This window comes from Neopsephotus bourkii, unplaced genomic scaffold (genome assembly GCF_033783945.1).
Source record: "Neopsephotus bourkii isolate Nb327-2 ecotype Australia unplaced genomic scaffold, CSIRO-AGI_Nbou_v1 NB_822, whole genome shotgun sequence".
Classification (NCBI taxonomy): Eukaryota; Metazoa; Chordata; class Aves; order Psittaciformes; family Psittacidae; genus Neopsephotus; species Neopsephotus bourkii.
The window spans coordinates 232887-246852 of NW_026901318.1; the positions used below are offsets into that span (position 1 = coordinate 232887).

General features: G+C 44.4%; 1 protein-coding gene across 3 annotated transcripts in view; it reads left to right on the forward strand.

Moving 5' to 3' along the window:
• The first annotated feature begins 1379 nt into the window (after positions 1-1379).
• Positions 1380-13966, forward strand: part of ZFR (zinc finger RNA binding protein) — a 45945-nt gene continuing 33358 nt past the window's right edge. For all 3 annotated transcript variants that reach the window (XM_061355665.1, XM_061355666.1, XM_061355667.1), the window contains exons 1-2: positions 1380-1542; positions 1803-1887. In XM_061355665.1, the coding sequence (XP_061211649.1) occupies positions 1506-1542; positions 1803-1887 (122 nt within the window). In that variant the 5' untranslated portion in view covers positions 1380-1505. The remainder of the gene's footprint in view (positions 1543-1802; positions 1888-13966) is intronic.

The window sequence follows — 13966 nt, forward strand, 5'->3', positions numbered from 1 at the left end:
TCGGAGGAAAGGGTTGCCTGAAGGTGGCACAAATGCACATTCAATCACTGTCCAGGGGCAGTTATTGCACTGGCTGCTGGCCCAGCGATGTTTAGGAACAATGTGATGGAATGTGGCTGCCTAGAAACTTCAGATTGATGGGCCCTGTATGGGTGAGGCTTTACGTCGTGTGCAATAAGCATGTAGGTACTATGGCAGAACTAATTTGTGGACACGCCAGCTGTGGTGCTTGAGGACAGGTCAAACAACGTGGAGGAGGCTTTAGCTGGCTGACAGTGATGCTTTTCATGTGTTGTATGGTGCAGCTGGAGGCCCAGGTGAATCTAAACTGTAGACAAATGATGGAATCATAAGATAGTTTGAGTTGGAAGAGGCCTTTAAAAGGTCATCCTGTTCAAGCCCCCTGCAAAGAGCAGAGACATCTTTAACTAGATCAGGTTGCCCAGAACCACATCCAGCCTGGCCTTGAATGTCTCCAGGGATGGGGCACCCACCACCTCTCTGGGCCACCTGTGCCAGTGTGTTACACCCTCTTTGTAAATAATTTTTTCGTCACATCCAGGCTGAACCTCCCCTCTTCTGGTTTAAAACCATCACCCTCTGTCCTAACACAACAAACCCTACCAAGTTTTTCCCCATCTTTCTTATAGGCCCCCTTTTAAGAGCTGGATGGCCGCAATAAGGTCTCCCCAGTCTTCTCTAGGTGGAACCCCAATTCCCTCAGCCTTTCATCACAGGAGAGGTGCTCTATCCCTCTGATCATTGTTTTTAGCCTTCTCCAGGGTCTTGCTGTGAACTCTGCACACGTATACTAAGTGCAGGTACTGCCTTCTAGCTCTGTGGCCTTGCAGGAGTGCTCACTACTTAATTACTGCGTGCCATAATCGGGCAGACCATGCACTTGTGTGGGGTATCCGGTGGACACTGACACATGCGGTCCACGAGTGCGGACACAGCAGGGGCGGCAGTGCCGCGCTTCACCAGTACGTCTGTTATGAAAGCTACCTACTGGTTGCGCTGTGCGTTCGTGGGCAAGAATGAGAAACCCACCCTCCCTTGGCCATAAGAGCCCGCAGGCCGGGGCTGATGCAGTAAGGCCGAGATCGCGCGGACTAGCGGCACCGCCAGCAACGGCCCGAAAGCAACGGCGCGTAGGCCCCGGGACTACAGCTCCTATGAGACTTTGCACATCCCGCGCATGCTCGCGGGGAGGTCCCGCAGCGTCTCACGGCCCGTACTGTGCAGGCGAGGGGTGGTAGCGGGGCCGCGGGCCGGACTACAGCTCCCAGTAGTACCCGTACATCCCGCGCGTGCGCACGGCGTCGGCCCGGCCGCACTCTGCCGTTGTCGCTGTAGGTGGGTGGGTTGGGGGGGAAGGCAGCGAGCGAACGCGGCCCTGAAGAGGAGGCGGCGGTGGAGGGAGGAGGAGGAGGAGGAGGAGGAGGGGGGGGTGGTGGTGAGAGTTGGAGAGTTCAGCCGCCGCCGCCGCTGCCAAGGCCGGACTCATGATTCCCATATGCCCGGTAGTTTCGTTCACCTATGGTAAGTAACGGCGCTCGGGGTCTTGTGTCCGTGCGCGCGGAGGGGGAGGGGATTGCGGCCCGCGCGCGCGGGGGGGGTGTCCTGAGGCGCTGTGTCTGACCTGGTGCGCTTTTCCTGTCCCTTGTCTGTTTGTCTGTCCCCTTCTGCCTCCTCTACCGTTCCCCACCCCTTCCCTCCTTCTCTTCCCCTCTCCTTCTCCTGCCGGGCCTCCTGTCATGGCCCCGACCGCCGCTGCCGTCTGTCGGTTATCGCCGCCACAGTGCCCAGCCGGCTGGGAGAAGATGCCAAAATGGCCACCGGCAACTACTTTGGATTCACCCATAGCGGGGCTGCTGCTCAGTATAGGTAACAGCCGCGACCCCTCCCTGCCCCACCCTGTCCCTCCCCCTGCTCGGGCCCGCAGCCCCCGCCGTCTTTCTCGCCGCTGGGCCCGCGTCTCCCCGCGGCATCTCCCCGCCCCTGGGGGCGGAGGCCTCAAGCCTGCTACGATCTCCCGCTCCGTGCGTGGGCCTCCTCTGCGTCTTGCTCCTCGGGGGGGGGGAGGGGGGAGGGTTGGTTATGCCTGGGACCCTTCTGCTTGTGTGCCCCTCCCGCGGGTGTGTTTTCTTATTCTCCCGGTAACGCTGTGTACCCATGGTGTGAGGGTGGGGAGGTGGAGCTGAGCACGGAGGAGGAGAATAGGCATCAGCATCAGGTCCCGAGGCCCTTAAATTAAAATGGCCACTTGCAGGCAACGTCGCTAGCACGTTACCGGCAGCCGCCTCCGGGCCCTCCTCCTTCTGCTTCACTGAAGATTGGGCTTGCTGCCTGTGTGTTTGCTCCCACTTCGGTCAGTGTGGGATGACAGAATCCTATTTAATTTAGGTTAGAACCCAACTATGGAGGACTAGATGGTTAAGGGAAGAGCTGAAGCACTGCAAAATACAGGGGACTTCATTACATTGAATCAGTGTTATAATTAATATATTTAAGAAAGTAGAAAATATACTTGCAGGGCCAGGCACCTTTTAAAAAGAGTTCTAGTGTGATATCTAAGGCCAGGAACAGGTCTTCTTAGGGAGGCTTAGGGACCCAAAACTGTACAACTTTTATACTCACACTGCCATGAGTCTTTGTAGGTTTTGTGAGTCAAAATTGCGTATCAGAGTATTAAAATAATCGGTAGCATCTATCATCTCATGTTTTCAGACATGAGATTACTTCAGTTGGCAGATACCAGATAGGAGCTTTCTCACGGTTTTGGCTTGTGTTTGAGCAGGCACTTAAATTCTACGTTTGAATCTGTGTTACTTTTTTAATAAATCTGTAATATACAAAGACAGATCTTCCTTATTGCATAACTCCTGGTTAATGGGAAAAAAAAAAACAAATAGAACGAATATGAGGGGTTAGTAACAAACAAAGGCAGATGTGTCCTACTCTTAACTAGGAAACAAAAATCGCATACTTGACATAGGTTCAGGAATATACAGTTTTATGGAAGTCTTGGAATAACTCCCAGTCTGTTCTTTATATCTGTTGTTTTTCCTGGAAATGGAAAAACAAGTACATTAATTTACTCCAGTGTTTAAGAGTTAAAGGAGAGATTTAAAGTTAGTTTGTCTTCTAGTTCTTTTAAAGTTTTGTGCTCACAGTATGTTTATTTTTTATGTGACAGTTATAGTAAAATTTGAAATGGAGTTGCCATGAGGTATGAAGGAGTTTCTAAATAGGATTGTTTTTTTTTTTATTTTTGTTAAAATAACTTTACATGAATAAGTGGGGATGGATTTTTAAAAGTATTGACTATTGTAGAGCTGAGGTGGTCTCTAGACTTGTGAACCTGAAAAGCTTGTTTGATATTTCCTTTTGAATTGCAATGTAAAAACATACAGTATTTGGAATAGCATTCACGTTCAAAGCTTGTTTTCAGAGTTAACCCTAAATGTGTTCTTGAGATAATGGAAAACTGGTCAAAAGAAGCTTTTTACTTTATTATCACAAGTTCAAGGTGCTATTTAACTTGCTATTGGAAAAAGACTCTGTATTCTGAAAGTGTTTTGTACGTTCATCACATCTGAAAACAGTGTTGAAGCAGTCTTTTCAGAAGAATTAATACAATGTTTTGAGCAGAAAACAGAGGAGTCTCTTAAAATACCAAAAAGTGAGCTTACCGTCAGGAAGGCACACTTGGCAGGCCCGTAGCAAGTTGTTTACAGAATGCTACAAAGTGTGTATTCCACTTGATTATATTTGAGAAAGAGATGGTGGTTGCAGTGGTGGATAGCAGAAGATTTAATATTGCAACAAGTCTTCTAAGATTGTTACTGGTATTTGAAATAACAGTTTATTATAAAAATTCTACATTCTAAGGAACAAAGATAATAGATGAACATATGGATGTTTATCTGCATAGTTTAAACATAGGTGAACCTCATAAATCATCAGACACTTGCTATTGAAGACCTTAGTTCTTTGCTGTTTGCCATTTAGATATCCTAATGCTATAGATTTTACAGTAAGTAACATAAATATTCATAATAAACCCATTATTGGTCAGATTTTTTTTTTTACATTCTCTCTTGACAAAAATGTCTTTAAACAATTCTGATGCATTCGGAGAACTTTAGGCTGCAACTTCAAAGGATTCTCAGTCAGTGGTTCGTAGTAGTTATACACTGAAACCTGTTGATTTCACCACTTTAAGTGCAAAAAAATCTGTGCCATTCCTTTTAGGAAATACATCTTTCTAGGAGTATCTCAAGGTATGAAATGGTTGAATCTTTAGCTGGACACATGCAGGAAAAGTTAAAAACCCATGCCACATCAGAAAGAAGAGAATCTAAATAGTTCCTGATCATTTTCAAAGAGTAAAATGAACTATTCTAATTAGAAGAGATCCACAACAGTCACCTAGTCCACCTGCCTGACCACTTCAGGGCTAACCAGAAGTTAAAGCCTGGTCTTAAAGGCATTGTCAAAATGCCTCTTAAACACTGACAGGTTCCAGTGTTTGACCTCCCTCTTGGTAAGAAAATGCTTCCTGATGTCTAGTCTGAACGTATCCTAATACGGCTTTGAACCATACTCACATGTCCTGTCACCTGGTACAAGGGAGCAGAGCTCAGGGCCTTTCTCTTCTCCTAAGGAAGCTGTAGGAGATCAAGGAGGTCACCCCTCAGCCTCCTTCTCTCCAAACTAGACAAGCCCAGAGCCCTCAGCCACTCCTTACAGGACATTTCCTTCCAGTTCTGTCACCAGCTCTGTTGCCTCCTCTGGACACGTTCAAGACCTTTACATCCTTTTTAATGGTGGGTCCTAGCACTGCCCACAGTGCTCCAGGTGAGGCTGCACCAACTCTGAATACAGTGGGAGAATCACCCCTGCTGACCGGCTGGTGATGCTGTGTCAGATGTACCCCAGGATGGGGTTTTCTCTCTTGGCACACGCTGCTGACTCACAGCCTGCTGCTGACCAGCGCCCCTGGATCCCTTTCTGCAGGTCTGCTTTCCAGACACTCTTCTAATCTCTGCTTATGCCCGGCATTATTCCATCCTAGGTGCAAAACCCAGCATTTGAACTTGTTAAATTTCATCCCGTTAATGATTTCCCAGTGCTCCAATCTAGATCCCTCTGCAAGGCATCTTGTCCCTCAAGAGAGTCAACAGCACCTCTCCATTTGGTATCTTCAGCAAACTTGCTAATGGTGCATTCAGCTCATGCACACAGATTGGTGATGAATATATTGAACACAGCAATGTATACATGACTTTCCTCTTCTTTCTCATACTGAGCTACTATGTTTCTGTGGTAGCAAGAATGTCACCAAACATTTTCATTCCCAAATGCATTGTTTCCAATGCATCTTGTTTGAAGGCCATTACAATTTTGGTGGTCTCCTGCAGAGCAAAGACACACATGTTTTAGCATCTTCATCAGATTTGTTAATGGTGCATTTGACTCATGCATACACGATTGAACTGAACTGTCCCTAGAACTGAAGCCCGAGGAGCACTTGTCAGTAGCCAGATGTATCTCTGTTCACTAGAGCCCATTTGAGACCTGCTGTCCAGCCAGTTCTTCACTCAGTTTACCATGAACCTGTCCAGGCCACAGCAGGACTTTTCCAGAAGGGTGCTGTGAGTTACAGTATCAAAAGCCTTAACAAAATGAAAAATAACTACATAGTAGAATCGTAAAATAGTTTGGGTTTGGGGGGACCTTCAAAGCTCATCTAATCAACCCTCCCTGCAATTAGCAGGAATATCTTCAACTAGATCCGGTTGCCCAGAACCATATCCAGCCTGACTTGGAATGTTTCCAGGGATGGCACATCTACCCCATCTGTGCCAGGATTTTACCACCCTCATTATAACTGATTTTTTCATCCTGTCCGTCCTGAATCTTGTCTCGTTTAGTGTCAGACCATCACCTCTCATGACAACAGGCCTCCCTGTATTTACACAGGCCCCTTGTAAGAACTGAAGGGCCACAATAAGGTCTCCCCGGAGTCTTCTCCAGGCTGAACAAGCCCAGCTCTCTCAGCCTTTCCTGATAGAATCACAGAATAGAATCACAGAACAGTTAGGGTTGGAAAGGACCTTAAGATCATCAAGTTCCAACCTCCCTGCCATGGGCAGGGACACCTCACACTAAACCATATCACCCAAAGCCTCGTCCAACCTGGCCTTGAACACTGCCAGGGATGGAGCATTCACAACCTCCCTGGGTGCTCCAGCCCTGTGATCATTTCTGTGGCCCTTCTCTGGACCCTCTCCCAACAGGTCCATGTCTTTCCTGTACTGAGGACTGCAGAGCTGGACACAGGTGGGGTCTCACCAGAGCAGAGGGGCAGAATCGCCTCCCGTGACCTCCTGGCCATGCTGCTTTGGTGCAGCCGAAGATGCAATTGGCCTTCTGGGCTGCAAGCGCATGTTGCCCGCTCATGTAAAATCTTAAATTCATACAATCAACTAAGTTGGGAAAGACCTTTAAGATCATCAAGTGCAACAGTTATCCCAGCACTGCCAAGTCTACTACTAAACCGTAGCACTGAGTGCATCTACATGTTTTTTGAACACTCCAGAGATGGCGATTCCACCACTGTCCTGGGCAGCCTGTTCCAGTGCCTGAGCACCCCCTCTGTGAAGGAATTCTTCCTAATACCCAGTCTAAACCTCCCTCAGTGCAGCTTAGGTCTGTTACCTCTTGTCCTGTCACTTCCTACTTGGGAGAAGAGACCAACCCCCACCTTACTACAATCTCCTACAACTTTCTGACAGTTGCAGAGAGCGATAAGGTCCCCCCTGAACCTTCTCCAGACTAAACAACCCCAGTTCCCTCAGCTGCTCCTTGTCACGTTTGTGTTCCAGGCCCTTCACCAATTCCAGTGCTCTTTTTCGGCCATGCTCCAGCACTTCAATGTCTCTCTTGTAGTGAGGGGCCCAGAACCGACCACAGAACTCGAGCTGCAGCCTCACCAGTGCAGGGAGATGATCACTGTCCTGGCCCTGCTGCCCCACTATTGCTGATACAAGTCAGGATGCTGTTGGCCTTCTTGGCTGCTTGGGCACCAGCTGGCTCCTGTTCAGCTCCGTCAGTCAGCACCCCCAAGTCCTTTTCTGCCAAGCAGCTTTCCAGCCACTCTTCCCCCAGCCTGGAGCGTTACATGGTTGTGACCCAAGTGCAGGATCCAACACTTTGCTTTGTTGAACCAGTACCCCTACGTCCTTCTCAAGGGTACATTTACTGCGTGCACTAGGCAGGTGACTTTATCGTAAATGGGTATGTCATTAGTTAAACAGGACTTGCTTTCCTGTTGTTAGCTATCACTGTGCAACGTGATTGTCTTGTTCTTTAAATGGCTTTCAACAGCACCCAGTACGAATTTATCCATAATTTTTCAAGGAACTGAGCTGATACTAGAAGGTCTGTAGCTTCCTGGGTCTTCCTTCACACATGTCTTATAAATTGGAATAACAATGGCTATCTTCCAGTCAGCAGGGACCTCCGCAGACTCCCAAAATCTTTGGTAGAGGGTTGAGAGGGATCCTGTCACAGCATCTACTAGTTCCTTCAGTGCTCTGGGTTGAATCCTGTTGCACCCTGTGGACTTGGGAGCATTCATTTGAGACAGCTGATCCCTTAGAATTTCAGTGTCTACTCATGGGAAATCACTGTTCCCACAGTCATAGTTTTCCTACTCAGAGGACTCAAAGAAGAAAATCTATATTAAGCGGTTCTTGAAAGGTGCTTGTGCTAAAGGTTTTCTGAATTTAATTCTAGACTTGTTGGAGCCCTGTATAAACCCTGCTGGAATTCCAGTTTCTCAAAATGACAATATAAATTGCTTTAATCATAGTAAAGGGACAATGTATTGCAGCTGTTGGGTTCAAAGAAATAGCTTCTTTAAATTAACTGAAACGGTGAAGCTATTACTGGCATAGAAATTACTGTGTCTTCCTGTGATTATGTGTGGCCATGGTGGATCATTTAAATATTTTCTTTCATATGAAGGATAAATTAAAATTTGTCCAAGGAATATAGTCTTAACATCGGATACTAATATTTGAGCCCATTAGAAAGGCCAGATTGGTAGCTGCTCAGGTGTTAGATCTTGGATTTGGGAAAATTATGAGTAGTGTGTGCAGGAGTTGATAAGCATACTCACTGTTGTAATAGTGTAAGCAGTATAGTTCGCTGAATTGACTAGATAAAAAAGGGATTCGATATCTGTCTTTATTAGTTCAAAATACTATTTTTTTGTAAAACATTTAGAATCTTGTTTCATTAATCAAACACAGCAGAAGAGCTAAGTGTTCTTTAAGCCTGTAAGTAATGGATTAGAAGCATTCTTGTTCCTTTCAGTGTTGTCACCACATAAAATTTCCTGCTGCCCTGCTCATTCAGAATTCTTTGTGTGCACTACCCGGTAATAACATGATGACTTAATGAGAGAAGCATTAAATAATGCAAATACCAGTACAGGGAATTTCTCTGAATACTGCAGTACCTTTACAATACGTGCTTTCTGCTAGTGGTGGTTTTAGGGCCTTAGGTTATAAACTCCCATACAATGCAAATCATCTGTTACTCACTCAAGAAACTGTGTTAATCCATCTATTTAGAGCCTGAAATAAATGTGGAATTTGGTGATAATAGACCTGTTTTCTCTGTGTGTGTGCATGAGCTATATGTCACCTGAACCCCTGTGTGTCTGTTCAGTTTGAAGCAGACAATATTGACTGGTCTTTCATATGTAAAAAGTATTAGTGGGCTTGAATCAGTGGCAGAGGGAGGCATAGTTATGCTTTTATTCTAAAACTGGCTGATTGCAATGTGGGTATGCTGGTGAACAGATAGGGGCATTGAGAAATGTTTGCACACAGAAGTGTGCAGATGTGGTAATCTCATTTAAATAACCTTGTGTTAAGATTTTAGTTTCTGTGAAGAATATGAAGAATCTTTTTAAGTGTCTGAGTTTCATCTATGTAATAGTCATACTGTGTCCCTGCTCTAGTAAGACAGGACACAGACAGATGGGAGATTCTTGGGTAGTTAGGAATGATTTGTTAACATTGAATTGCCTTCAGGTAGCGTGACTCTTACTAACTGTGGCAAGCCTTCTCAGATAAAGGCAGTTCTAGCAGTTCATGTCTGGAGCAGACCACAGTGCCTGTGAGTTCAGGTTAAGATGCAATCTTCTAGGCAGCCTTAGGAAAGTGAACTCTCACAGTTACAGCAGTGCATGATGTTACGGGATATTCAAGGCTGGTGCAGAACAGCAAAGGAAGGTGAAATACTGTGGATGGACAAGCTGGCTATTGAGAATTGTTTGGGGGTGGAGTCTTTCTTTTCGTGTTAGATAGTACTTCTGATTAGCTTCAGTTTCATTGCCCCACTTACCTCTTCTTACAACTAGATACTGGTTTCAAAAGTGTTCAGTCTTTCAGAGGCACTAGGGGTGTAATTCACACAAGCCTACTTGCCCAAGCTTAAAGTATCACTAAACAATTATATTCAGACTTGTACTGGTGGACAACAGAAAAATAAAGGCAATATGGAGCAGGACTCAACACTTCTTCTGAAGTGTGCTACTAGACTTAAACTTACATTAACAAAAACATATCTTCATCTTACAGAACTGTTACATGCACCCCACTCTAAAATACATGGGAAATGAAAATACTTAACAGTTTTATCATACAATGAAGGTACCTATATAATTGTATAAAAATGTCAGTTCCTTTTTTTTCTAGATGCCGGTGCTATCTAGAGTTGTGCACATCTTAATGGATATGTGTTTCTAGTAAGAGAGTTCTCTGAGTACAGTGGAGCTGCATGGTACAAATTCTCTTTTGTTCAACCGATCTTAGTCTTAAGTGCTGTCCTCTGTGTGCTCTTCTAGCTTACTTAATGTACACAGGAAGCCTCCAGTAAGCTACATCTGTTTATAAAAAGATTTTTATAGACTTACTTTCCAATCACTGAGGTCCCACTCTCAAAGGAGGTATGCCAAAATTAGAAAGGCAATAAGGGGCTCTCGGTTTGTTAACAGACTTTGGGCTGTGTGCCAGTATTGCAGTTGACTAATGATGGGGAGTCAGAGAACATGGTGGTAACTGGGGAGGAAAGGTGCTTCACTAATTAGAGGAGCCTTTGCTGTTTTTAGGAGGGAAGTCAGCCAAGTAGCTGAAATTTGCAGCAGGTTCATGGCTTAAGAACTCAGCACTTGGGGAAACTTCTCTGTAATGGCATAGCTGCATTCTTTGTATAGTTGTAGCCTCAAAATGGATTGATGGTTGTAGGCCTTACCTCGGGGGTATTAAATTACATGTAAAATTTTGTCTGCTAATAAATGCCGTAATGGTAGATTAAAGTGTGGTTGCATTACTGGTACTAGAAAGGTGAAATAGTAGCTCAAGGCAGGAAATACAGAATGTTTTAAGAATTGAGTACAATTTTCTATACTAGTGAAGTTTATTTACTTTTGTAGAGACCTTGCAAATTTCAGCATTTTTTTTTCAGTTTAACATTTTCATTAATGGTCTAGGGGACAGGGCAGTGTGTACCCCCTGCAAGTTTGCCCATGACACAATTCTGGGACGACTGGCCGTATACCAGAGGGTTGCACTGTCATCCAGAAAATGGAGATCTTGATGGTCTGAAGCAATGAGCTGACAGGAATCTCAGAAGTTCAACAAGGGGAAGTGCAAAGTTCTGCACCCAGGGAAGAAACCCCCCTGCACCACTTTATGGTGGGAGCCACCTCGCTGGAAAGCAGCTTGGCTGGAAACACCCTGGGGATCTTGAATGTGGGCCAGTAATGTGTCCTTGCAGCAAAGAAGGTTAATGTCATCCTGGGCTGCAGTAGGCATGATATTGTCAGCGGCTGGAAGGAGGTGATCCTTCCTCCCTAACTCAGCCCTGATAAGGCCGCTGCTGATGAGGTCGCTCCTGATGAGGCCGCTCTTGATGAGGCCGCTCCTGGAGCCCTGTGTCCAATTTTGTGCTCCCATGGACATGTTGGAGAGAGTTCAACAAAGGGCCCACAAAGATGATGAAGGGACTGCAGCACCTCTGTTCTGAGGAAAGGCTAAGAGAGCTGGGACTGTCTAGCCTACAGAAGAGCAGGTTGAGGCAGGATCTTAATGTTTAGAAATGTGTAAAGGAAGGGTGCAAAGAGAACAGAGCCAGGCTCTTTTCAGTGGTGCCTACTGACAGGACCAGATGCAGTAGGTTGAAATACAGGACGTTTCCTCCTAAACAGTTTTTTACTATGAGGGTGATTGAGCCCTAGCATAGGTTGCCTGGGGAAGTTGTGGAATCTCCATCCATGGAGATACTCAGAAGCTGCCTGGACACGGTCCTGGGTGACTGGCTGCTGCCAGGTAGGTGGCCCTGCTTGTGTGGGACTGGACCCCAGGACAACCTCCAGAGGTTCCTTCCAACCTCAGCTATTATTTGATTCTGTGATTTTTACAGGGAAAATCTTGGTGGTTGGTACATTTTTGGACAAAACATCTTAAGCTCAGTTCTTTTTGTCTTGCATGTTACCGTTGTGAACATGGCTATTGTTTTAGACTTGAATAAAATCAATGATAATGAAGAAAGCAGCATAGGCAATTAACTGTCTATTGTGTGTAACTGAGTAAAGGGAACTAGGTACAGAGCATATATATGTCTCATACATGAGACAGAATGTATGTTATGATGTACAGTAAGGAAAAGATTACAGAATTTGATTGGATTTAAATCAGGTTGTGAGATTAAATATGAAGATTAACAGAGCAGTAGCAGTATATGAAAACCATGAGGATCTTCATCATTGTCATGAATTATTAGTAGTGTATGGTTTAGCTGTCTAGTAGTAAATGTTATTTTTTGTTTGTAATGGATTAACACAAGGATGCTCTTAAAAACAAGGAAGAAGAAGGAAAACTCAGAGTTGTTATAAAGAACTGTCTTTTCTAGGCCTTGCATAGTTAAACCATAGGCTACATTACTAGGAGCTGCTGAAATGTAATAGAATTCAAGAAGGGATTGCACGTTTGCATGCTGTCAGGCCTCTCTGGATTCTTAGTGAATTGCATTACAGTGTTCTGTTCACAAAATTGTAGTAGTAGGAAATAATTTTCATTAAAGTTCTAAAAAGATACACTCAGTTTTCATCAAAATTTAATGCCTACAGTGAGTGACAGGCTTTAGAAAAACAGAAGTAACTTCTCAAGTACCACTTCATGTAGCATGATATTTCTTTTCACCATTTTATGCTGTTTATTGTCAAGTATGTTTAGGAGGAGAAAACCTATCTTGTTCTTTGATTTTGATTTTTACTATTTTGTTTTTACTCTGCCCATGTTAGATTAACACAACTGTAACTTCATCTGACCAGTTGCTCAGTAATGCTTCTTCCTAGGTTAGGGTCTGGAGAAGCAGTGGATTAGTGCTGCTTTCAGTTTTTGTAGAGTTAGGTCATGCTTGTTTCAATCTTCATATGCCTGAAAGAAAAACTGTATTTTTTGCTATTCTGCCATGTCCTGGTTTCTTCTGGAATGGAGTTACGATTCTTCAAAGTAGCTGGTGCAGTGCTGTGTTTTGGTTTTAGTCTGGGAATAATGCTGATAACACACCAGTGTTTTAGTTGTTGCTCAACAGCACTTACCCTGATCAAGGACGTTTCAGTCTCATGCTCAGCCAGTGAGGAGGGTCACAAGAAGCTCAGTGGGTGCAGAGACAGGACTCCTGACCCCAGCTATCCAAAGGGGTATTTTATAGCACAGCACATAATGCCCAGTGTATAAACTGGGGAAGATTGGCTGGAGTTGGATGGACACTATTTAGGGGTGAGCAAGGCAGCGGTCAGAAAAAGGTGAGCAATTATATTGTCAATTTTTTTTTTCCCCTTGTGGGATGGGGCTTATTTCTTCTTTTCTCTCTCTGTTTCCAGTACTGTTGTTATTATTTCAGTTATTTAGCTGTTCCTATCTCAACCCATGGGTTTTTTACCCTTTTTTAGATTCTCCTTCCCATCCAACTGGAGGGTGGCAGGGGGGTGAGCAAGCGGCTACATGGCACTTCATTGCCAGCTGTGCTTAAACCAGTGTGCTACTAATAGAATAATTTATGAAAACTTGAGAAATTTGACAGTTAGATCTCAACAGGTATGGTTTCCTTAATGCTAAAATGTCTAAGTGTTCTTTAAAGTTAGAATTTACTTTAGTCAATTAGTATTTTTTGTTTAGTTTTTTAAATTTTAGATTTAGTATTTTACTTTAAACTTAGAAATTACTTCTGTGATTTCTTGAAAATTCAAGAAATAAGTCTTAATTAGTGGGGGAATTTAGTTAAAGATATTCATAGTTTAAAAACTACTTTAAGAGGGACAAAATTTTGGTCGTGATCTTTATATCAAAATAGCACTCTTCACAAAACTAAAAAAATTAAGATGTTCTCTAGCTTCTAGGAGGGGAGTTTTTAGTATTCAGCACCCTAAAAAGGGCTGGCATAGCAGCATTAATGTCTGTCTGTTCGTTCTTCTCTTGAATTCAGCAGTAGCAGTTATTTTTCTTCTTCCTAGCTACTGATGCAGGGATGTGTTTTGATTTTAGCTTGAGAATACCACTGGTAACACACGGATGTTTTAATTGTTGCTCAGTAATGTTTACTCTATCCAAGGACTTTTCAGTCTCTCATCATCTGCCAGTGAGGGGGGGAACAAGAATCTGGGGGGGAGCAAACACAGGACCCCTGACCCAAACTAGCCAAGGAGGTATTCCATACCACAGCACATCATGCCCAGTGTATAAACTGGAGGCATAAAGAGGAGGGCCACGAGAATGATCAGGGGACTGGAGCACCTCCCATATGAAGATCGGCTCAGAAAGTTGGGGCTGTTCAGCCTGGAGAAGAGAAGGCTGCGTGGAGACCTCATAGCAGCCTTCCA